A 25,248-nucleotide genomic window follows, 5' to 3' on the forward strand; every position below is an offset into this window, starting at 1 on the left:
ATATAGAAAAATTCACTAAATGTAAAAATGGGCCTGCCTGTGCCCATTTTTACTTCCTTTTGCAATTTTTTGAAATAGAATATATATATATAGAAAAATTCACTAAATGTAAATACATAGCCCAGTGAAAAACAAACATGCTTACAATGCACCACTCATGTCAAGAGAAAAAACACCTCCTATTAATCTTCTTTTAAAATTGTGGTATTTTCTTCATCATAGATTTTAGCCTTATATTGAATATTTTTATTGCCTTACAATAAATAACATTTATGTGGATTACTTAGCTTTTTGATTACCCCTTAAATTGTGTGCATAGCCTACCTCAATAAGCCCTCACTGACCCCTTTTCTTCCCCTCTGGAAGTAATCGCTATCATAAGTTTTGTAATTATTTCCTTGCTTTTAAAAATAACGGCCACTTATACATGCATCACTAAATAATGTAAATTAGTTTTGTATGCTGTCAAACTTTACGCATATATATCTATTTTTGTGCACATTATTGCATTTTACTATATTTTGTCCATTATTTGAATATACTGCTATTAATTCTACTAATTGGATATTAGGGTTATATTTATTTGGAGTTTTTACAAATAATATTCCATGAACATTCTTATGTGTGAGAGTCCTGGTACACAATCACATTTTTAGGGTATGTAACTAGAAGTGAAAAGTACCGGTCATGAAGTTTGTATACTGTGAACTTTACTAGATACCACGTCCATTTTTAGTGAAATGAGATGGATTATAGATGGAATTTTTATTTTAAAAAAATTAGAATCTGGCACTATACTCAGAGCTACCAATAAGGTTCCATTGAAAGAGAGAAAATTTTAGATTCAATAGACCCTAAAGTAATTAGTTTTAAACAGGAAACAATTATAGGATACTCATTTAGTGCCCGCTTTTTATGTTGATTCATATTCAGCTCATTCTAGAAGCAATGAGAGTTGTCTGTGTGAAAGGACTGCCAAGTCAGGGCCCATAACACACTAAGTATATAGCTGCTGGCCTGTATAATTCTCTTGGCCAAAAAGGCATTTCCAACTTAATGCAGTTTTCTGCAATTAGTTCATTGAAACTGATGAATATCTTCACTGACCTAGTATAAAGGCATCGCAATCAGTTTCTGTGTAGTAACTTGGTTCTCCCATGGCCCCAATATACCACTGTATCTCAGGACCAGGCTGTGAATGCACAGAAGGCAGAGGCTTCATTTTATTCATTTTTGTGTTCTCAGTATCTAGTACAGTATTTGTTACTTATGTGCTTTAAAAATGCTTGCCAAATTTATTGAACTGAGCAACCAGTAGTGCTTGGTTTGAAACTCATCCTTAATTCACAAGATCAGAAAGAGAAAATTTTTCATAAGTGAGGATGTATAATTTATTAACATGGGCATTTATCCTTCTCTAAAAATATAAATTTGTTATGACCGATGAAAAACCAATTTCAATATTAAAAACTATACCAAATTGTTATGCTGCCAGGCACTAAAATCAGACTCTACAAATAATTTACAAAATTCAAATCTAATCCACTGTATTACTCCTTCCTGTTTCCTCTACTCCTGACAGCACCCAGTACTCTGCCTTGTCTCCATGTTTGCCCAGACAAGGTGCCAAGTCCTCTGGGAAGGAATGGCTGTCACTCATACCTCCTCACATACACACCGAGGAAGTTGGCTTACGCTGTCAAGTTTGGCCAATGTTGATACAGTTGAAAGGCCCAGAAAGCCTTTCCCCATTTCTTTTCCTATCTTTGTAGCATTCCTGTTCCTTTGCAGATGTAATTTCTATTGAGCTCAATATTGTGCTCAACAAGTCTCTTACTATTCTCTAAATGGCTTTTAAAACGATCACAGAAGGAATTCACAAAATGAAATGCCTCAGGAGTTAATGGAATAATAAGTACTTTCCTTGTCTTAGATGTGGAGGTGCTTCCAACCAGGAGAATTAAGGGGAGAGAATTAAGGGGAGAAGGTTTAGGGAGAGGACTGTCTCTGGGGAGTCTAAGTTAAGTGCTGATGCCTTGTTCAAACCTTCACCACGTCTTCTTCTCAGTGGATGAAGGGAACGCAAGGAGGAAATTCACCTGAAAAGAATTCCCTGTGACACTTGGGTGTTTTTCTTGAGAAAAAGCAGACTTCCTCTTTTTATTCTACCCCACAGTAAGCAGGAGCTAGATAACTTTGGCAGGACATTACTAAGAATTGAATTTCTGCATTATTTATCATCTACATTCTCTAGATATTCTGTACTTTTTTTGGTTTAACCTATAAAACTCTTCCCTAAGCCTCACATATGGTAGTGACTAATCATGGCAAGAGCTATGACTACAAACTTGTAGGTTCCTATCACTAATTTACCTTTTTTGGAACAGGGAGGTATTTTCCAAAGAGTCTTTCTTGAGGTGCGAGCATAATCTCTTAAAATAAGAGTCCAGGGCATTCTCTATATAGTTACATAAGAATGAACAAAATTCAAGTTCTGCACCTGGCCCATATTGTGGAAAATAGACCTGACATATTTTTCAAGTACATGTAAGACTCTGGAACTCTTTCAGCTTATACTTCAAAGACATAAAAGAGTAACTTTGGGAATGCTATTTAGATTTACATGCTAGAAAATTTTTACCCTAAGTATTAGTTTGACAATGGTGACAATAAACCCACTGTAACCCATCTGATAAAGAAGACTTACCCTTTTCAATTTGGCAGCAGCCTCTCCTGAACGGATTGCAGTCAGCAAACTCTGTCGCATCTGTTCTGGGTCAGAGCTTTGGAATGTTAAAGAACTTTGTCTCATAAGAGTAAATGATGGGCAATCAGTTGGAGTTGGTATTTGGGAATTCTGTTCATTATGTGCAGAGTTATTTTCCTACAAAAATAAATGTGAAATATTTATATGAATGCCAAGAAAAGAATGGGCCATTTTTTGCAAAACATTTTCATCATCCATAGTTCTTTAACAATCACCATTTGCCACACTGGTGTTTCAGACACAGCTCTGTTTCCTCACCCACTGAATTATCTCTGCTGCCAGAGCTAAGCTGGAAGATGAGGGCATTATTTTCTCTTGAACTCAAGAAGCCAAAGAAGAAAAGTGGTACCACTCTTTGCTTCATAAATACAGTGGTAATTTTATTGTTCTTGAATTAAACGCTGCTGACTTCACCAATACACAGAATTGGTTAGAAAAGCCAAATTAAGATTTTTTAAAATACTACAAACTAAAAAATGACCCATTTTCGTGGTTTCAACATACTAGCTGTGAAATTACTATTTTAAAATAAGCAAAAGAGTCAAATAGACAATGTCATATTTGTTGAATCTAATATATCTTCTAATAAAGGAATACGAATTACTATGCTACACTTAGTAGCTTATTTTGTGTTTCTGGAAGTCACATGGACTAAGTGCTGACCATGTTTTATTTTTTGCCATGAGAATCAATATATAAAAGTTAGGAAGTTTCAAACTGAAGAATCAAAAATTGAATTACGCTTCTCAGGAAGGCATATTTAGTAACTGATGTAACTGGCATATGTTATCAAGTAATCTTAAATGTCTTTTTCAAACTGCCAAATACATATCTTTACCAAAAAATGATCCAAACAGGGCTCAGGCAATGACTTAAAAGCTTTATTATCTAAACCAAGCTTCCATTGTTTAGGAACGGTATTCTAGTCCAAGAAAAAGCGTAGGCTTTGTGCCCAAGTACAGAATTAACCTCTATATCATACTTCTATTCCTGATGCTATATCAAAGTAATAAATGTAAAATACATGAAAAAATATTATTTAAGATATTGTTATACAATTATGGAAAAACATTTACTTGGCAATATGGTTAACATTCTTTTGCTCTAGGAATGTTTGAAAAAGTAATATTAAATACTTCTGGAACTGTCACACAAGTATGAATGTATTCTTTAAACACTATCAGAGTAAGAGTACACAAACATTTCTTTAAAATTGCATGAGGATTATCATAAATCGTGCTGTGAATTTCATCTTCTCCTTTGACTCTATTATCTGAAGCTAGCAAAATACAACACTTGGTTGACCAAACACTAAGTCAGCAACACTCCTTTTTGGTAAATATTTAAGGTTAGATAGTGGTTAGATAACAGTTTGGTCAACATACATATTATAGTTGAAAGTTGACACTGACTTAACAAAATGGGGAATTAAGAAAATTATATTTTAAAACTCTGCTTTCAATTTATTTATATGTGAAAATGCACAATATATGCAAGCTGAAGTTGAGTGTATATGATGGAAATCACATAGCTGAGACATGCTCAGTTATTTTGTCTAGTCTCTGATAACTGTTATTTTTCCATTTCATTAAGACTATTTCCTTTGCTATTACACAGTAATGTAAAATTGGAGAATAAACTAGAAGATTTAGACAAGTTAAAAACAAATTAAGATAACATAGGAAAATAGAACCATAAACTAGTAAATATACCATACAAATGATATGAGCAAAGAAACTTTAAACCATTTGCTAATGACACAATTATATAATAATGACCTTACAGCAATACCTAAACAAGTTATGTAAGTTATAACTGTAAGCAAATAATCAGATTTTATGTATTACCACTCTCTTCACTATAATAGCTTAATTTCAGATTAATATGAGTTCAGAGTAAAGTAGCACACAAACATATCAACATGCTTGTTAATCCCCATTAAACCATGTCACTAAATTTGAATACTTATTTTTAAAAAGGCTACAGTTACCTTATCAGACACACCAAGTTGTGGGATGTCCACAAATGTATTTACAGAATGTGTCTTCCCTTCATCTGTGTTGGCTGGAGGTTGGACCGATGCACCAGCACTGGATGACTTGGTGCGCTCTTTACTGAAAGATTGTGACCTTTTCACTACAGCGAGAGCAAACGGTGAAGGACCAGAACTGGAGTATGGTCGTGGGGCACCAAAAGTTTTCAGAGTCTTCAGATTTTGTGTGGATACCTGACGAGTAGGAATTGTCGCAGGTTTCGGAGCTATGGGAGGAGGAGAGGCTTCAGCAGGCTTCTGACCGATGACATCATCATCAGTTTTTTCAACAAGGGGTTGTGGAACAGAGTGAGGTGTTTTATTTAAGGGAGAAAGAGTCTGCTCCGGAGAAGGCAGCATATCCCTTTCTGCCTCTTTATTTGTCAGTTCTTTTGGAGCAGGATTAGGGGCAGCATGGACACTCTTGGCAGCTGCAGATGTCACATAGTGACCCGATGCTCTCTTCTGCATCTGTAAAAAAAAAGAACTGGGTTTGGCCTGGGGATTAGAAGCCCGAGGTTTAAATTTTGATTCCAAAATATTGTTTATGTCTTCCAAATTTGGTGCAAAAGGAACTGTGCCAGTGTCTCTTGTCATTTTGGGAGCAGGTTTCAGAGGACTAACCATGGCTCCATCAGGTGGGCTCACAGAACTGTGCACTTGATGCTCTGTTCTCAGGTTCGGCTTCAGTTTAAGGTCTGGCAGTGGCCCTTTTGGGCTTTCAGAAATAGCCGAATCTTCTGTTTGGATGGCAGTTTCTTTCACATTCTCATGAGTGTGCTTTTTTCCTAAAGCATGTATGTCCTGATCATCTTTATACCCTGTGGTTTCTGACTGCCAGTCTTTCAGTATTTCCAAGGATTTGGGAGGCACTATTTTATAAGTAGTCATTCCAATTTTGGGTATATACTCTCGTGTAATTTCATTTGAAGGTTTTGGCTTGGGATTGTAGTCCTGTCTATAAAGTGGATAATTCTTTAGGTAAGAAGCAGTTGAATTTTTATCAATCCTATCTATAGGAGGCAAAAGATCATCATTACCATGTGCACAAATTGGATCTTTTAGGGTAAGCGGATCTTCTGAATGTATAATTAGGGTGCCTTGACTCCTGAATTCCCCTGAGGTATCTACAGAATCTTGTGAACTTAAGGATGAGTGTTGAGTTGATATGTTGTTATTTGAAGTTTGCACACTTTCTTCAACTTTGGAGTCAGACAAATTATGATCTTGGTGTTTTCCATCAAAACTGTTACAAGAAGGGGTTGTCTGAATTGCTGCATCTTGCATTTTTGTCTTTTCTGCACTAGGTTGATTCAGTTTTTGATCTGGTACTGATGAAGCTGCTAGATGGTTTTCCTTGTAACTTATAGCAGTATCAGTTTCATGTGCCTGAGAGTTTGATGGTCTCTCAACTTCCATATCAATGTCATTATTTTTGGCAACCCCTCCTACATCAATTTCTGTTTTCTTCACTCCATTTTTCATATTGTCTTCTGTGTTCTTTGGAAAGACAATTATTTCATTTTGTACTATTGAGAGAAAAAAAATCATCAACTTAAATATATGAAAAAATAGAAAACCTCAAGTTTTTAATGCCTACTTTCTCCCACCTGAAATAGTTTGGTTTGAATTTGACAGATAATTTTCAACTCACTAACTATATAAAGGTAGGTAGTAGCATACAGAGAAAACAGTATGGGCTTTGGATTCATACAGACTGAAGTTTGGAATCCCTGGCTTAACCCCTGGCTTAACTAGTGTGGCCACAACAAGTTAATTAACCCCTTTGAGCCTCAGTTTGCTCAGATAAAAAAAGGCAAAATTATGTATATTATATGTGTATCATTTAAATAGCATGCTAATTAGTATACTGACCACAATAAACACTCCATAGAAGGTAAGTAAAAACAAGTTTTTACTTCTTAGATGTCATTCTCCCATTGTTCATAATGACAAACAATAGAAACTGACAAATTCAAAAACTGTATTTTTCCTCTGTCTTTTCTATAGCCCCTAGCATATTTATATTTTCATATCTAACACTAAAAGGAAAGGAATCTCAGGAAATGCAGTCAGTTTTAATGAAGGCCTTAACAGAAAACATCAAGATTTACAGTAAAAACAGAATCTCAGGCCTGGCGTGGTGGCTCATGCCTGTAATCCCAGCACTTTGGGAGGCCGAGGCGGGCGGGTCATGAGGTCAGTAGATGGAGACCATCCTGGCCTGCATGGTGAAACCCGGTCTCTACTAAAAATACAAAAATTAGCTATGTGCGGTGGTGCATGCCTGTAGTCCCAGGTACTCAGGAGGCTGAGGCAGGAGAATTGCTTGAACCCGGGAGGTGGAGGTTGCAGAGAGCTGAGGTCGCGCCACTGCACTCCAGCCTGGCGAGAGAGTGAGACTCCCTCTCAAAAGAAAAAAAAGAACAGAATCTCAGTTGATTGTCTTGTTAATTAGGTATCTTTGCAGAAGGCTGTTAGAGGACTTTATTTTTAGTTATAACATCGGTGATTTCAATGCATGAAATCAGTCATATTGGTTTTGATTTTTCTCTGTTGGAAATAGGCATCCTTATTCTAGAGTCAGAGTCAAAATCAAAGTAGAGAAAATAACCTTCCTCTCCTTTGCACTACTTTTCCTCTTGATTCTAATTCAGACCTCCTGAAAACCAAAATCATTTGCCAGTCTTTAGGTTAACAGAGCAACAGCTTCCAGTCAACAACATGACGGCAAAGCACTGGTAGGAGGCATGTGGAAGGAAACAGGCTTTGGGGTCTGTACCACGTGCCTAGTACTGAATTAAGTCATTCCTCTGCTCCTCTATTTAAATGCCCTGAAGAATCATGCTTCCTGCACGATCACTGTGCTTATCTTCAAAACCCTAGTGGCCTTTCACATATGGCAATAGTTTGCACAGCACAAGTTAAATGTGAACTTTGGGGGTCAAACTGTGAAAGCATGCCAAGTATTTCTCTATAGTTTTATCATTACCCACTTTTACTTATAAGGATGAGATGAAGTACACTGCCTAAAATGTAATGAGCTATATTATATAGTTTCTCTCTTAAAAAAAGAAAAAGAAAAAAGATATGCATGCAGAAAAGTATCATGTTAGGCAAATTTGTATACAAACAATTTTTTTTAAATCTTCACGTTTTTAAACTCTGCCTGATTACAGTTATTTGGTTGTGGCAGTTAATATTACATATTGTGTTGCAAGATTCCTATATTAAATACGTAATTTTAAAATGGAACTCATTTTTATTCTTCCTAGATAAAATGCAACTGAGTATCAGAATACATATTACATACTTAGGTGAATTCTTTTCTCAATGACCAATGATTATTAACTATTTTGATTTACAAAATTAAGGACCCACGCTCTTAGGAACCATAGAAGAGGCATATTTCTGCCCCTGCTCTCAATTCACTTGTTTCATAAGTATTTTTCAATGTTCATATGAAAAACTCTATTTTGAACATTGTTATAAGCATGGAAAAATTTAAGAAACAATCTCTGGCAGCAGGAAATGAATCTAAATGTATTTCCTTCTTTTTTTCCTATTTCTAATTTTCCACTGAATATACGTATTTCCCAGTTCACACAACAGAAACATTTTCCCAAAGAAAGTAAACCAATGTAAACATGTATTTTACGTTGAATCCCCTTTTAAAAACCCTAATGTATTGGTTTTAGAATTATAAGTCTCCGTTTTTCATATTTTTGGTAGGTTACACCTACTTTACCACTGTCTAACTCTGAATTTCTTCTCAACATTTCATGATTACTTCCAGTGATTGGCAGTCCTGGAAGCCCAGAATCCATCCTCATCTACAACTGACAATGATGTTAACCAAGTGTTTACGAATGGCTAGATCATTTTCCAAGGATGGCCAGTAGAGGGAGAAGGTATCTTTTATACTATAGTGACCCTCTACTCAAAAGTGATACTGACGTTGACAAACTTACAAGAAGGTGATTTAGATAAGCGTAGGTAAAAAGGAAAACAGGATAAAAGTACTTAAAGAATAATAGACATTATTTACTTTTAGTTGACAAGGGTCATAGCAAAACAAAACATGTGCAAATCAAAATACCACATAAATGTACTTGTGACTCTGGCACTAACTTGACAACAAAAATCTTAACAACAATGATTCAACTTGACTATTGTTTTAAAGAGAAAGAAGCAGCTTTTAAATCATAATTTCTCAATAGGAATGCTACTGCCATCATAGTACATGCTGTAAAAAACTGACTCAAGTGGAAAAGAATGAAAAACTTATTTGCTTTCAGACCTTCTCAGTATGATATCTCACAATGGTATTGAATGTGGGAGAAAATGAATCAGTAGTATATATATTCAAGTTAATGAACACATACCACACACATAAAATTATATATATATATAATTATATATATATGATATTGCAATTATCTATGTCTTATTCAAATATGAATACTACATCCCTATGTTTTCTAAATATCTTAACCTAGTTTTCTATATTAACATAATAGATTGAACTATGAGAATTCATAAGCCACTTCCTTCTTAACCCCTGAAAACACCATTGTGTATTCCTTGAATTTTCTATTTGCATAGGATTGTTTTTCTGAAATTCAATACTAAGTACATACTTTATGAGTATCTCAGTATTCTGCTAGGTGCTGTGGGTAGTACAAAAATATCAAATGTAATTTCTCCGATCCAAGACTACCCAATTCAGTTGAGGAATCGTAAATATAGAACTACAAAGCTCCTAATAATCAAGTAAAAGAAATGAAATATGATTTGGATAAAAATTGAATGGGTAAAATAGATGAAAAATTATTTTTCAGGCAAAGACAACATGAATATATGCCTTATGATATAGAAATGAGCAAATGACATCATGAGAAAAAATAAGTTGTGTTGATTTGAGGATGGGAACTGGGAAACAGTGGTAAATAAGGTTATATTATTAGATGATTTGGGCCTTGAAAAATCAAGCAGAAAAGTTTCATCCAAGGAAGTTAGATGGAAAAAAAGAGAAACAGATCACAGCTAGATGCACAGAGGAAACATTTTTAAGATCCAAAGTCTAAATTAGATAATTTCTATGTTTTAACAACAAAAGTAGTACACATGGTAGTTAAGGGCACACTCGAGAGTAATACTGCCCCAGTTTAAATCCTAGGTTCACCATTACCATAGTAGTTGTGAGACCTAAGGTGAGTTATTTAATACCTCTGTGGCACACAAAATGGGAATAAAAATAATAGCACCCATAATATCCGTAAATGAGGTAGATATTAAGTGAGTTACAGGAGATTAAATGAGTTAATATATATAAAGTGTTAAGAATTGTCCTTGGCATATAATAAAAGAAAATGCTGGCTATCAATTTATATAACTCACCATTCTCTTGGTTTGGGCCCAACGACTTCAAGTTTCTTATACTGTCAACTACCTTCTTTTCATTGCTTGTATCATATACTACACTGTGTGGTTCTCTGGAAGATATAACATTGTATGTTATATGTTGATACTATTGAAACACACACACACACACACGCATGCATGCACAATGAGAAAATAGGCAATAATTTCCAAAGACAAGTGGACTAAAACAATCATTTATTTCTGCCAAACCTCGGAAATTTAAAGCAGAGAAAAAATATAACTGAGAAGAAATGCTGCTATGACACATTAGCTTTCATATGGTGGTCCCATTAAAAAGAAAGAAGCTTGGTAAAATAGACACTTTTCCAAAACAGTGGCTTTATTTGGTTATTATCAGTTATTTGCCTTTTAAAGAAAAAGGAAATTAAATAAAACATTTTAGTTTTGCATCTGGCAAGGTCAACTACATAAATCAGAATGTAGATTGACCTCACTGATCTTTTTTTCCCTTTGGTGATAGAACAGTTTAATAAGGAGACAATCTCATGCAAATTATAGTAAACCTCTGACATATATGGTTTATTTTGCTTGGTTGATTTCATCTTTATTCATGTTGTTGCATTTCAAACCTAAATGGACTAGACTATAGTTGTCCACTTCTAGAATCAAGCGGAAAATATATTCTCTGTTTCATAAAGTTGACTGCAAAGGTAATACTCATGATTTAACATCATACTCTAATATGCAGAATTGTTTTCACATACCAGTGAAAATCCTCCAGGAATACTTCGTAAAAATTGAAAATTAAATATTACATTTAGGTCACATAGGTAACAGGCAAAATACACACACAAAGAAAAACTTTCAGTTTTGAATCACACAAATTAACTATTTCTCATGGTTTATCTGACACAGGGATATTAGAACTGTCACATTTGATTTTCTTTGAACATAATTACATGCAAATAAGTACTTCATTAATAAACATTCTTATAATAATGGTAAAAGGGATAAAGTCAAAACCAAAAGGGGCTGACTATATATATGTTTAAAATATCAGATCTATATTTCAGAACACTAATATTAATTAAACAAACTGCCACCAACATCCCAGCACAGACACTACTTACTGTCCATCTGTGCTTCTAGTTTCTTGTTTTTCTTCCATGGAGTTTTGTGAGAACTCTCCACTATCATTGCCAAGGGCTGAGTCGGGATCATTTTTCATTGTATTTATTATATCAGTAGATACAAAAGGAATATCTTGTGACTTCGGAGAAATATTTTCAGCTTCATCTTTAGGCACTTCACTCAGTTCTTCCTTTTCATCTATCTCTTCAAGGCTATAATCAGAGCTTATTCCAGCTACAAAGAAATGCAGACATAATCCTAAATATTAATTTGCCTCATTCATCCTATGCAATTCTGGCAAGGAAGGAATTTTGAAAAATAATAATTAGTTGGACTCTTTCAAGTTCTGCTTCAAAAATAATAGTGAAATTCTTTCTCCTGGTGAGTAGTCATGTTAACATAAAACCAGATTATCTCAGACTCATAATTCTCAAAACAATTTGCTATCACTCTAGGTTTCATTCATGGTAGAGACAAGAGGTTATTTAATCTCGTAAACTTCAAGTTAAATATTTCATTTAAGAAATATCTTTCAATTGAATGTTTTTTATACTCATCCAACAACTCAATAGTGCAAATTAAAGGCAAATTAATAATTTTAAAAGTGAAAACAAAAAGCACGTGAGATTTTTGTATTGTCTACAAGGGCACTCATAAAATTTGACTTAATAGTTATTAATACCAACTATACTCGAGAATTACCTGAGCCCCCTTTAAAAATACTGAGGCTCACACCCTACTCCACAAAATCAGAATCTCTGATGGGTGGGGCAAGAGACTTTTAAAACTATTTAGATGATTCTACTATGCAACCTGAGTTAAAAGCCACTGACCTGGATGCTTAATTTTTAAAAATACAAACAGAGCAAGTATCAGACAATGAAAATTAAGTTTTATTCCTATCCAGTTTGATTCTCAGAGGCAACTTGCTTTAACCATTTTTCCTGTATGTCCTGAGAAAGTGTAATATACATACATAGGCTGATAACTATACTCACGTTTCCCTTTGTTAGTTTATGTAATATAAATGGAAGCATACTGTAGCCACCTAGCTTTTTTCTCCACTTACAATATCTTAAATATTATCCATATTAATATATATGTGTATACATAAATATTTTCATTAGCTGTGGTTAACATTTCATTGTATAAAAAAGTGTATTTTATCACCAACAACCAATAGCCAGCAGGGTAAAAGAGAAGGAGGCATCCCGAGCAGTTAATGTTCATGCTTATTGTCAAGATTAGCCGTGGAAGTAAATGGAAGCCAAAGAGTGAGGTTCTGGATTTTTGCTAAATACAATTAAACATTTCCATGTACACCATAGTATCTGAATGAAATTTAATTTCATTCCAAGGCTGGGGGCGTGGTCGTGGGGGCGGGGTGGGTAGGTGGTATAGCATCTGATTATAGTTCAGAAAATTTAATGTTTAACATAATTCAATAAACTACTTAAAATATATTTTTAAAATTTTATCTCTAAGTATGTAGACAGAAAAGTGTGCTATTTGTGCTCTTTGAGAAATAAACATGGGAAATTTTAATAGTATTTTTATCGCTAATAAAAATAGATTACTCAATAAAAAATATTTAAAAATTTAGGTTTAAGTGAATTTTCAAATGTACATATTTTGGCAAATGATGCTTTATTATGATGTGAAATAGTCATTATGATGCCAATGTATAACATAATGTGTCTACGATATTTTATCTATGTATTAAGAATGTATTTATATAATTTAAAAAAACTGTATTGAGAAAAATGAAAGGCCATGATGGTTTAGATACCAATGTGTTTTTTAATTTTTATTATAAGGTCTTGCTTTGTCACCCAGGCTGGAGTGCAGTGGCATGATCATAGCTCACTGCTGTCTCAAAATTCAGGGCTCAAGCGATCCTCCCACCTCAGGCTCATGAGTAGCTGGGATTGTAAGTGTGAGCCACCAGGCCCAGCCTCAACTGTGTTTTCAAAGTGACCCCTCAGTAGATGTAAGCCAAATAGAAGAGAAGCTAAAATTCTTCAGAACCACTGATTTTATTTAATCCACTCTGTTGTATTCATCTGTATGGCTGGGAAAAAACAACAAAGTCTAAACCCAGATAAAATTTCAAGTGAAAAGGGGGAAACTTATATTTCTTTATAAAATATGTTCACACAAGGTTTCAATAGCTAATCAAATTTACAATTGATGATATCTTAATCTGCCTGACACAAAGCACCAGCAAGGAAAGGCCTGACCACCTATATGTCAATGATGTTATGGCTGCCTCAGGTGTTCCAGGGCACTCAAAGACAGAGGTTCCCTCCATCAGTTTGGGCGCAGTGCACTGTTCCTGACTGGAGAGCCCAGGGCCAAAGGAGGTTTCTGCCAAAGAAGTAGAATCTGTAGAAATGGCACTTAGACAACAGAGTTAAGGCAAGCAGAGACCAAGAAGCATTTTGGAAGAAATTAGATTTGTTAGCTCACAATTATCGATGCATTAAACAAGGGGTAAAAGGGAAAAAAATGAAGAAAAACAAATATGAAGCAAAGTCTGAATAGCAAGCACTCCTTTTTATAATGCTTCAATGACTTCTAATTTCACTCAACAGTTGTAATTATTATTCAATACATTTCCTTTGTGGAAAAAAAAATGGGGCCATTTATATTATTCTGAGTAAAAGCTGAGAAAAATCATTACTAGTTATCTGAGAGTAAGATTTAAAATCACAGAGGAGTGAAGAATTCTTACATATATATGTTAAAATTCCAAATTCTTAAATACCACTTAAAGATTAAAGATTCAAGAGTGTTGCTCCTAAATGTTTCCTGTGTTTGGAATATAAATTATAAAAATCACGTGAGTTATATTAAGCATTTTTTATACTTACAAAATTATCCCCATGATAAAGTCCTAGTATAATCATATTCTATTTTTGGTATGACATTACTAGTCTATCGCATTCATTGATGTCTTATAGTAACTGTAAAGATTAAAACATTGTTATCATACTTCTTATAAAAGCTACTAAGTAGATATTATTAAAAACACTAGAAAAGTATTAGAATAAATTATACAACTCGTCATGGAATTTTGTTTGGGAAGAATGCACAAGGAGAGCCATATACTGCAACAGAAAACATTTCCATGGTAACAAATTTTTACCATTAGAGTAGGGTAACTTGTATGTTGAGTTCATACCTAGAACAGTTGCATAAAGAAATTGTGCTTACACATTCCTGTAAGTTTTCTTCTGCACACGCCAAGGTACATTCCTAATTATGGTGTGTCATTACACTTGGGAAGGAGTTAATAAATGTTAACCTGACATTGCATAAGGGAAAGCAGGAGACTACATAGAGAACCTACTCAAGGACAATTCCAGAACTGAAATTTTGATCTCTGCCAGCTTCATACTCTAATTGAGTTGAGGGGCAGAGGGGTGGGGGCAAGAATTCATTTCATAATAACAAAATTTGGGAAATGAGGCCAAAGAATCTGTATCTCTTTCATGTATAAAGCATCGCAAATGGATTCATTTCTCAATTATCACAGAAGTCCTTTTTCGGTAATTACACCATGTGGAATAAGGGCATCATACCTGGGCTGGATAGCTCCTCAGGAGAGGTTGCTTCTGAAGCACTGTCTGGAGGAACTCCATCTACTGGCTGTAAGGCTAAAGGAAAGAAGCAACACAACTTATAAAGTCATATTCACAAATGAAACAATTCCTTAACAGTTTAACTTAGTTATTTTTATATTGTTCAGAAAGCAGTGAGCCTTGCTAGAAGTCATTTTACTATCTAGCTGTAAAACACTAAAATCCACTTAGACTCCCTTTTCTACATACAGCTAATCCTGAAATGGCAGCATCTTTCTGAATAAATTCACGAATTATGACATGTTCACCTCAGGATAATGGAGCTGTATAATTTTGATAACTTTATTTGGTGATGTTTCAGATTTTTAAAAGGCAGTTAAGTGAGACTAATCAAGATGTATTTTAAATGCCTAAGTATTATTATTAAAAAAGCATAACTTACAAACCCATATCTTTCCTACTGTCCGTATTAAACAAAACACAATACAAATGTAATGTTAATGAAAAAACCACATTACCAGTCACGTGACTATTTTCATCACTTTGATGCAGGGGTATTTTGGAGGGTGGGGAAGGTGCTTTTCGCTTTGTCCTTCTCAAAGATGAATTTCCTGTAGATGTGCTGGTGAGCTGCAGTGAGTCTGCCCTCACTCTTCCTGCTTCACCGGGACTCTGGAAAACAAAATGACCAAATAGAATCCTACATTTAGAGATCTGTAGCAAACTTTAGGAAGACACTGAACTTTATGTCAAACACAGGATGTACCCAAATGGAACATAACAGTCATTCCTTAAAAACATTTATGAAGCATCTGCCACACGCAGAAGCTGGGCTATGGGATAGATACGTAAAGAAAAATAAAATATGGCCTTTCTCAAGACACTTGGGCTAGAATGGGAGACTGCCACGCAAACAACTAACTGTAACGTAGAGGAGTCATAAGTAACAGAGTTAAAAACTAACTTTTAAAGAAAAATTTGGAAAAATTAAAAGGAAGGGATGAAAAAGGAAAACATTTGTACAGTAGCATCTAGCTTGATTAAATCTACCTCTTTACAACTGTAGTGTTTCAGTGAGGAATACTGCAAAAATCTGTATGTCTACCCAAGGAAAGGTCCTTCAAGGTCACCTACCAGAAACAGCTACTGCTTACACTCCTAGCCCGTGACTGTCAGCAGACCCTAAGACATCCTCCCTCAGCAGGGGTCAGTGCCTCCTGACCAATGGCCATGTCATCTTTGCTCTTTCCCTTTACCAAGAATGAATGAATGAATGAATAACTATTTAGAAGAGTTGTTCAGGTGGCTCACACCTGCAATCCCAGCATTTTGGAAGGCCGAGGTGGGCAGACCACCTGAGGTAAAGATTTTGAGACCAGCTGGCCAATGTAGTGAAAACCCGCCTCTACTAAAAATAAAAAAAAAATTAGCCACGTGTGGTGGCATGCGCCTGTAATCCCAGCTACTCCGGAGGCTGAGGCAGGAGAATCGCTTGAATCCCAGAGGCGGAGGTTGCAGTGAGTTGAGATCATGCCATTGCACTCCAGCCTGGGTGACAAGAGTGAAACTCCATCTCGAAAAAATAAAAGAGCTGTTTGCAGTTTGTGTCTCCAATTTCTCTTATCCCACTTGAACCCTTTCAACGATACTTTTCCCAGCCTTTGATCCATTAAAATGATTCCTATCAAAGTTACCAAAGACTTTGACTATGAAGAAATCCATGGCCACTTCTCAGAACTCACTTATGGAACCTATTAGCAACATTAAACAAAGCTGACCACCCTCCTAAAATACATTATTTTTCTTCCAGGAGATCACATTTCTTACTCTCCATAGATCCGTACTCTCTGGCTACTCAGTTTTCTGTGTCTGCTTCTTTCCATCTCCTGATCAACACTGGTGTGACCCAGGGCATGGTCTGTGAACACATTCCATTAGTATCTCTGCTCCCTCTCCAGAGGATCTCATCTATTCTCTTTAAGTATAATTTGTATGCCGATGAATTCCAAATCCATGTCTCTATCTTGGACCTCTGTTCTGATCTCCCCTTAATGTCTGAAGCCTCTTCAATTTAGCATGTCTAAAACTGAGATCATGATAATTCCTCTTTATCCCTCTGCCACATCCTAGTCTCACAGCCTTCCCTGTCTTAGTAAAGAACAAGTTATCCTTCCATTCGCCCTCATCTTCTGTCACATCTCACACTGAGTCAACCCTTTTTTCCCTTCCCTTAGAAGATATCCAGCATCCAGCTTAACTGCTACTACATAGTCTGAATCATCATTAGAAAATACCTAATTAGACTCCATCTCCACATTGTTTCCCTATAGTCCTTCAACATAGCAGCAAAAAGAATCTGCTATCTTTAAATAAGATCATAAAAAAGGATCCTATTAAAATGTAAGCCAGATTAGGTAACTGGTTAGAACCCACTAATAATTCCCTTTATCAGTCCATTAACAACCTGGCATCTAACTCTCTCTGGCCTCCTCCTTTGGTAACGGAGTGGCTCACTCCACTGCAGTCACACTGGCCTCTTTGTTGCTCTTCAGATGTGCCGGCAGAGTTCCCCCATCACAGGGTGGTCATCCTTTACTGCCCCCTGTCCCTGGAATGCTTTTTCTTCTGATAACTCGGTGTCTCTTCATTTTCTTCAGGCCATTTCTCAAATGTCTTTTTTTTTTTTTTTTTTTTTTTTTGAGACAGAGTCTCACTCTGTCACCCAGGCTAGACTGCAGTGGCATGATCTCGGGTCACTGCAGCCTCCATTTCCCAGGTTCAAGTGATTCTCATGCATCAGCCTACTGAGTAGCTGGGATTACAGGCATGCAATATGACGTCAGGCTAATTTTTGTATTTTTAGTACAGACAGGGTTTCACCATGTTGGTCAGGCTGGTCTCAAACTCCTGACCTCAAGTAATCTGCCTGCCTTGGCCTCCCAAAGTAATGGGATTACAGGCATGAGCTACCATACCCGGTCAAATGTCAGCTCTTCAACGATCTCCTCCCTGACTCCCAATATTTCTTATCCCTGCTTCCTAGATTTATTTCTATGATCAGCATTTAATTGCTCTCTAACATACTATACAGTTGACTTATTTGCCTTATACATTGTCTGCTCCAACTAGGGCTGACCACAGAGGCAGGGATTTTTTTCCCCTATTTTGCTCACTGCTGTTTGTCCAGAACCATGTCTGGCTCACAGAGGTTTCTAAGGAAATACTGCTTGAATGAATAAAAAATGAATGATATGCTGCCATCTTCATTTGTAAATAAAAGACTTTGACTACTCAGACCAGGAGCCTGTGTAAAGCCTGGGGCAGTCTAGTCTTACAAGACAACATAGGTACGTCTAACGGAAGTGAACTAATTCATAAGATATTTTTCAGTCTTTATGCCTTGCTACACACCAAGAAAAATTTGGCAAATTTACTATTTTATAATTTTTAAATATATCTGCCAGAGAGAAAGGGAAGCCTGCTCCCAAAGAAAAGGGTTTGAGTTAGCTGTGCTCTTTGCCAACTGTGTTAGGTACTAAAGAGGAAGGCAGGTCACTTCAACAGGGAGAGAAACTGTTAGGTCTACAGTGGCAGGAGCTTCATTGAACAAACATCTCATGAACCCACTAACTGTGCCTCATAACAGGGGAGTGGGACAAGGTGGCACCAGGGAGGTCTTATCAATAGTTGAAATGTTAACCTTCTTTCCTACTAGTTGGTAAATAGCTGCCTCCAACCCCATCCCATTACTCTGATTCCTCCTCCAAAATTCTTCAGATTTCTCTATAATCCAGCAAGAAAAGAGTTAAATCCTGCCACCCAAACTCAGCTTTTGTTTCAGAGTCAATAAAGTCAATTCTGACTAAATATTATGATCATCCTGACTAGGATAGGCATGGGGGTGGATTCTCAATCGATGTTTGAAATAATTCAAAACAAGGGCCCACTGCAACAAAAAGGTAAGAAAGAAATGCACCAAGGAGTTGGCAGTATTCAAATATTTCTTTGAATAGAATATAAAGGTTAAATAGAAATCTTTCTACTGATAATGTCTTTGTGTTCTAAAACCTTCCCCTGATATCTTATAAGAGTAACAAATTTAGGAAACATCAGAAAAAAAGGCCAAAAGTTCTCCCAAAAGAACATGGCCCTTCACTTTAAAAAAATAATTACCTACAAATCAAAAGCAGTAGAAGATGTGATTTGATTTCTTGGATTTACTTCTGTACAGCCCTATTAAAGCCAAGTTCCACTCCTATGGCAGATCTAGTTTACCAGTAAGAATGCAATAGGTGATCAATAAGTGGCAGCTTAATGCATGAAGCAACAGCAGCATTTGATTTTCCTCCCTAGTTCCATGTTTCCCGTGTTTCAACTGATTGCTTTCATGAGGTGTATAATAAAAACGTGTTCATTGTTAGGTTACATTCCTTATCATTGTCACTTACTGGTCTTTTCCATGATAAAAGCAACCATGACATGAATTTCTCAATGAGAGTATCTATTTGGGAGTTAGAGCTCTTATATTTTGGTTATAATAAAGCAGACAGTACAGAATTATAAAAGGGAGGAATATATACAGACTCACAAATTTTTATGAACCTATTCATAACTCAAAGACAGAATAACCACAGACTCATATATTTCATTATTCAGCCTAGAGGTCTTAAAATAAGGTAGCTTTTTGTAAAACAGAGTATTTATATTTTTATGGATAAAGAATTTAAAATTTGTCAAAACAGACATATTTCAGTTTTATAAATGCTAAATTTTTTTCAACAGCATTTATGAAGATAATTGGGGGAAGTGCATATTGAAAAGACAAAGTCATGGACATCAGGGGAAGCATTTATTTTAAACCCTATTCTGCGACATTCACCACCCTTACCATGTTATGCATGGGTATCATGATGGTAAATGGACATGCATTACTAAAGCTGCAATCTGAATTAAAGCGTCTAAGAAAAAAGACATTGGCTTGGTGCGGTGGCTCATACCTGTAATCCCAGCACTTTGGGAAGCCAAGGCGGGTAAAATATCTGAGGACAGGGATTCAAGACCAGCCTGACTAACATGGTGAAACCCCGTCTCTACTAAAAACACAGAAATTAGCTGGGTAGAGTGGTGTGTGCCTGTAATCCCAGCTACTTGGGAGGCTGAGGCAGAAGAATCGCTTTAACCTGGGAAGTGGAGTTGCAGTGAGCCAAGATCACACCACTGCACTCCAGCCTAGGCAACAAGAGTGAAACTCCATCTCAAAATAAATAAACAAATAAATAAATAAAAATAGACATTAGAGGAAAGTGAACATGATTTCACTAATTGATATGAAGTACAATTATGTGGCCTGTCATAACTGGAACTTATGCTGTTAATAATGCTTAAAACTTACTAAAGTTGAAGACAAAATGTAAATTTAACAATTGGTATAAGTCGTGCAAAGGCAAGAGTTTTGAAGAAATAAGAATAGTGAGTTTAGATAATAAGCAACAGATTAATGGACAGAAATGTAAATTTTCTTTTGAAATATAAGTAATATTCATATTAGCATTCAAGGAAATAGCTTAATATATATATTTTTGTTGTCCTATAAGATACAGAAGCAAGAGGTTTTTTTAAGACTCTTGGAAAATAATTTCAATTACTTAAGAAATTGCCAAGGAAAGTTAAGATAATAAAAATCAAATGTGGAGTTATTGTGTGTTAACTAAAACATCACTCTTAACACAAAACAGAATAATAACTGGGATTTGAGAAAGAGATGTTCTACACCTACTAAAAAACCTTCTCTTGGGGAGGTGGGGTAAAAGCCTGCAGGAAAAGAAGGGACATTTAAATTAGAAGACTCTGATATTTCTAAATAGATTGTAGCCAGGAAAATACATGTATACACTGGGATTTACAGAGAATATACATATCTAACATGCAAGACTGGAGAGGCTCCAAACCCAGGAATGACTAATGCTAAAAGCAGCCTTCCTAAACTGCCACAGCATTTAAGTAATATGCATCATGAGTTTAGAATGCTAAAAAAGTAAATTAAATTAAAAGGGTGGGAAGACCACTGATAACTAAGCAGCAGCATTCTTTTTTTTTTTTTTTTTTTTTTTTAGACAGAGTTTTGCTCTGTCGCCCAGGCTGCAGTGCAGTGGTGTGATCTCAGCTCACTGCAACCTCTGCCTCCCAGGTTCAAGCAGTTCTCTGCCTCAGCCTCCCGAGTAGCTGGGATTACAGGCGCCCACCACCATGCCTGGCTAATTTTTTGTATTTTTAGTAGAGATGTGGTTTCACCACCTTGGCCAGGCTGATCTTGAACTCCTGACCTTGTGATCCACCCACCTTGTCCTCCCAAAGTGTTGAGATTACAGGCGTGAGCCACTGTGCCTGGCCAGCAGCAGCATTCTTAAGCTGTATTTTCTTCTGTGCACTTCAGGAGTATGCTCCAAATAGTCTCCCAATAGCTCTGCTCTTGCATTCATCAGACCTAAACTACCCACTATTTCTGAATGTGAATTTGTCCAGTTGGAGAGAGGCTTACAGAGAGTTTGCAAGGTAGAAGGCAGCCCATTACAATGATTCCCAAAGAAATGGGTTTTGGAGTCAATACAAGTGGTTGAACCAGAAAGCTTGCCATTTATTGTCTCTGTGACTTTCAGTCTCCTCATTCACAAAAAGGAAAAGTAACAGCACCTATGTCAAAAGGGGCTGGGATGCTTAAATGAAATGTTATATGTGAAATACATAGCACAGTGCCTAGCATACAATACATGCTTCATAACCATCAGCTGATATTATTACATCTAATTTGTCTATTTTAAAGTACATGAAAATGTTCTGCAAATAATGTAAGATTATAATTATGTAGATGTTGGAGTAAAAAGTATAGGTAAAAAGAGGTATTTACTTTAAGATTGTACTCTCTGGTGACTGCGTTGGTAAGAGTCCTATTGGAATCAGTCTCAGTAATAATTAACCTTAAAGCTCAACAGTGCCCAGCGTTCAGGAACCGATGCTTAGTCTACTGTATAAACATTCACTGTGAGTCTAAAAATCTCCACCTTTAAGTCAACTCAGGTCTCTTCAACATACTTTAAAGGACTTTAATAAAAGTTAAATATTTAACACCACTTTGTCGAATCAGTGAATGCATGGATGTGTATTACAGTACATATATTTGAAATGTCTCACAAGCAAATTCAATGTGAAAAATTAAAGATCTATCTATAACTGTCTTCAGCTTTTACTACCAACAAACCTTTTCTTTGTTCAAATTATGACTACATTTTAAAAAGTGGTAGACATTAAAATTTATTAAGTCTAAAGGCTTTACAAAATGAGAAAACACACAGGTTTCTACTTACTAGGGGAAACTGCTTTGGTTAATCATTAGCGATATTCAATTATTTACTTTAGTTAGAGTCACTGATAAGTCTGCTTGCCATTAATGAAAACTGCACTTCTAACAGGAATGCACATCACCAAATTTTATGGTCTGTAAAAAGGAAAACACCACAAGGAGAAATAGAATCTACTAATGAAAGTGGTAAGGTCAGGTTGAAAACCATGCCAGATTGTTAATTCCCCAGAATTCACACCCAGATCAGAATTCTGATTCAAAATTGAACTAAATTTAGCTGAAGAAAATAGAATCAAATGGCATTCAAGAGATTTACTGAATACCTGCTCTGTACTAGTCATTAGATCACTTATTAATCATAGTTGAATTATAAAATGTGGGTCACTGAAGTCGAAGTATCCTGGATTAAAGAGTTAAATGAAAAGGGAGTGCTCCACGCGGCGACGGGGCCGAGTTCACCAGTGGCCGAGACAGTAGTCAAAGGCCCAGCACGTCCTGGGTGCCGGCATGTCCTGGGTGCCGTGGTGCGGGCAGTGAACGCGCACCGCGCCGGATGGGCCCACACAGGGCGCCAGAACTGCACCGGGCTCCATTCGCGTCGACCCCAGCACTGGGCTGCTCATCGCTGTGGGTGGAGGAGGCGCTGCCAAGGCAGGCGTAAAGAATGGCATGCACTTTCTGCAGCTAGAGCAGATTAATGGGCGCTTGAGTGCCTGCCTCCTTGCTGCACTCCCATGACACGGGTCACCATGAACTTGGCACTGGCTGGTGACATCCTTGCTGCAGGGCAGGATGCCCACTGTCAGCTCCTGCGCTTCCAGGTCCATCAACAGAAGGGCAACAAGGCAAAGAAGGCAGGTTCCAAGGAGCAGGGGCCTCGACAAAGGAAGGGAGCAGCCCCAGCAGAGAAGAAATGTGGCGCCGAAACCCAGCACGAGGGGCTAGAACTCAGGGTAGAGAATTTGCAGGCAGTGCAGACAGACTTCAGCTCTGATCCACTGCAGAAAGTTGTGTGCTTCAACCACGATAACACCCTGCTTGCCACTGGAGGGACAAATGGCTACGTTCGTGTCCAGAAGGTACCAGGGCTGGAGAAGGTTCTGGAGTTCAAAGCCCATGAAGGGGAGATTGAAGACCTGGCTTTAGGGCCTGATGTCAAGTTGGTAACCATGGGACAGGACCTTAAGGCCTCTGTGTGGCAGAAGGATCAGCTGGTGACACAGATGCACTGGCAAGAGAATGGACCCACCTTTTCCAGCACACCTTACCATTATCAGGCCTGCAGGTTTGGGCAGGTTCCAGACCAGCCTGCTGGGCTGTGACTCTTCACAGTGCAAATTCCCCACAAGCACCTGCGCCAGCCCGCTCCCTGCTACCTCACAGCCTGGGATGGCTCCAACTTCTTGCCCCTTCGGACCAAGTCCTGTGGCCATGAAGTCATCTCCTGCCTCAATGTCAGTGAGTCTGGCACCTTCCTAGGCCTGGGCACGGTCACTGGCTCTGTTGCCATCTACATAGCTTTCTCTCTCCAGTGCCTCTACTACGTGAGGGAGGCCCATGGCATTGTGGTGACAGATGTGGCCTTTCTACCTGAGAAGGGTCGTGGTCCAGAGCTCCTTGGGTCCCATGAAACCGCCCTGTTCTCTGTGGCTATGGACAGTCATTGCCAGCTGCATCTGTTGCCTTCATTGCGGAGTGTTCCTGTGAGGCTCCTGCTCCTGCTGTGTGTCAGGCTTACTGTTGTGACCATCCTGCTGCTCCAGAGTGTCTTTCCAGGTTTTCTTTAGCTTCCCTGCTTCCTGGGAATCAGGAGCCTGGACACTGCCATCTACAGAGCAGAGTGGAGGCCTGGACTCCCTTTGTTCACTCCATTCGGGTCCACAGCTGAGGTTACCTCTGATAAGATGAATGGGCACTGCCTGCCCTTCTAGTGAAAAGGCTTGGTTGTGGCCGTGCGTGATTCTGGGTGCCAGGAACCCTGCTTTCATCATCTGTGGATCCATCCAGAACAGCAGTGTCTGAAGCCCAGGCCATACTCCCTGCCTCCTGCCTTCTGTCTACTAGAGGCTTGAGAGTTGTTTGTCCTTTCTCTAGAAACATGTGAAGATGCCCAAGAGCCTGGAGGTACTGCTGTCCTTCCTGCAGAAACAGTTTCTCCTCCTCCCCGCACAGCCTTGTGGCCAGTTCCTCTTCACATGAAGCCCCTGGCATTTGCTGGGGAAGGGACTGGCCTGGTACTTGCTGTTAGGGCAGGAAGGGGCAAAAGGAAGACTTGGGTAGTAATCTGGGGATTCAGAAGGGTAGCACTAAGCCAGCCAGCCTAAAGATGCAATAAGTTCCTAGATAGTCTACTCTAACCTCGAGGAAAGGGAAAATGAACCTCAGCCCACTAGGCAGGAAAAGCTGATATTTAACAAACAAGGAAAGAGTGAACTGAGACCCCCCTCCCAAAAAAAAACAGTTAAATGAAAGAATACACACGGAAAATAAAAACACTCAATTAGGGGATAGAAACATAGAAGCCCAACTTCAATAATGTTGTTAAATGTTTCTAATAGAATCTGTTGGTTCTGTTTATAATATGATTTTCACAGGTGGAAAAGGGTGGGGTTAGTGGAGAGAATGTAAACGATCCCTTGAAATTGTCTGAAAATTCAAGGGCGGAGCAAGATGGCCGAATAGGAACAGCTTCAGTCTCCATCTCCCAGCGCAAGCGACACAGAAGACCGGTGATTTCTGCATTTTCAACTGAGGTACTGGGGTCATCTCACTCGGGAGTGCCGGACAATCGGTGCTGGTCAGCTGCTGCAGCCCGACCAGTGAGAGCTGAAGCAGGGCGAGGCATTGCCTCACCTGGGAAGCGCGAGGGGGAAGGGAGTCCCTTTTCCTAGCCAGGGGAACTGAGACACACAACACCTGGAAAATCGGGTAACTCCCACCCCAATACTGCGCTGTAACACCGGCACACCGGAGATTATATCCCACACCTGGC

General features: G+C 37.7%; 1 protein-coding gene and 1 pseudogene across 1 annotated transcript in view; one reads left to right on the forward strand and one right to left on the reverse strand.

The window, feature by feature from the left end:
* Positions 1-25,248, reverse strand: part of COBLL1 (cordon-bleu WH2 repeat protein like 1) — a 167,035-nt gene that overhangs the window by 4,825 nt on the left and 136,962 nt on the right. Inside the window, exons 8-13 of the mRNA XM_023217327.1 lie at positions 15,418-15,571; positions 14,900-14,974; positions 11,315-11,549; positions 10,200-10,294; positions 4,758-6,328; positions 2,708-2,884 (exon numbers count right to left, since the gene is read on the reverse strand). Coding sequence (XP_023073095.1) covers positions 2,708-2,884; positions 4,758-6,328; positions 10,200-10,294; positions 11,315-11,549; positions 14,900-14,974; positions 15,418-15,571 — 2,307 coding nt within the window. The remainder of the gene's footprint in view (positions 1-2,707; positions 2,885-4,757; positions 6,329-10,199; positions 10,295-11,314; positions 11,550-14,899; positions 14,975-15,417; positions 15,572-25,248) is intronic.
* LOC111546059 lies at positions 22,810-24,139 on the forward strand (annotated as a pseudogene).

The sequence above is a fragment of the Piliocolobus tephrosceles genome, chromosome 11, assembly GCF_002776525.5.
Source record: "Piliocolobus tephrosceles isolate RC106 chromosome 11, ASM277652v3, whole genome shotgun sequence".
NCBI lineage: Eukaryota > Metazoa > Chordata > Mammalia > Primates > Cercopithecidae > Piliocolobus > Piliocolobus tephrosceles.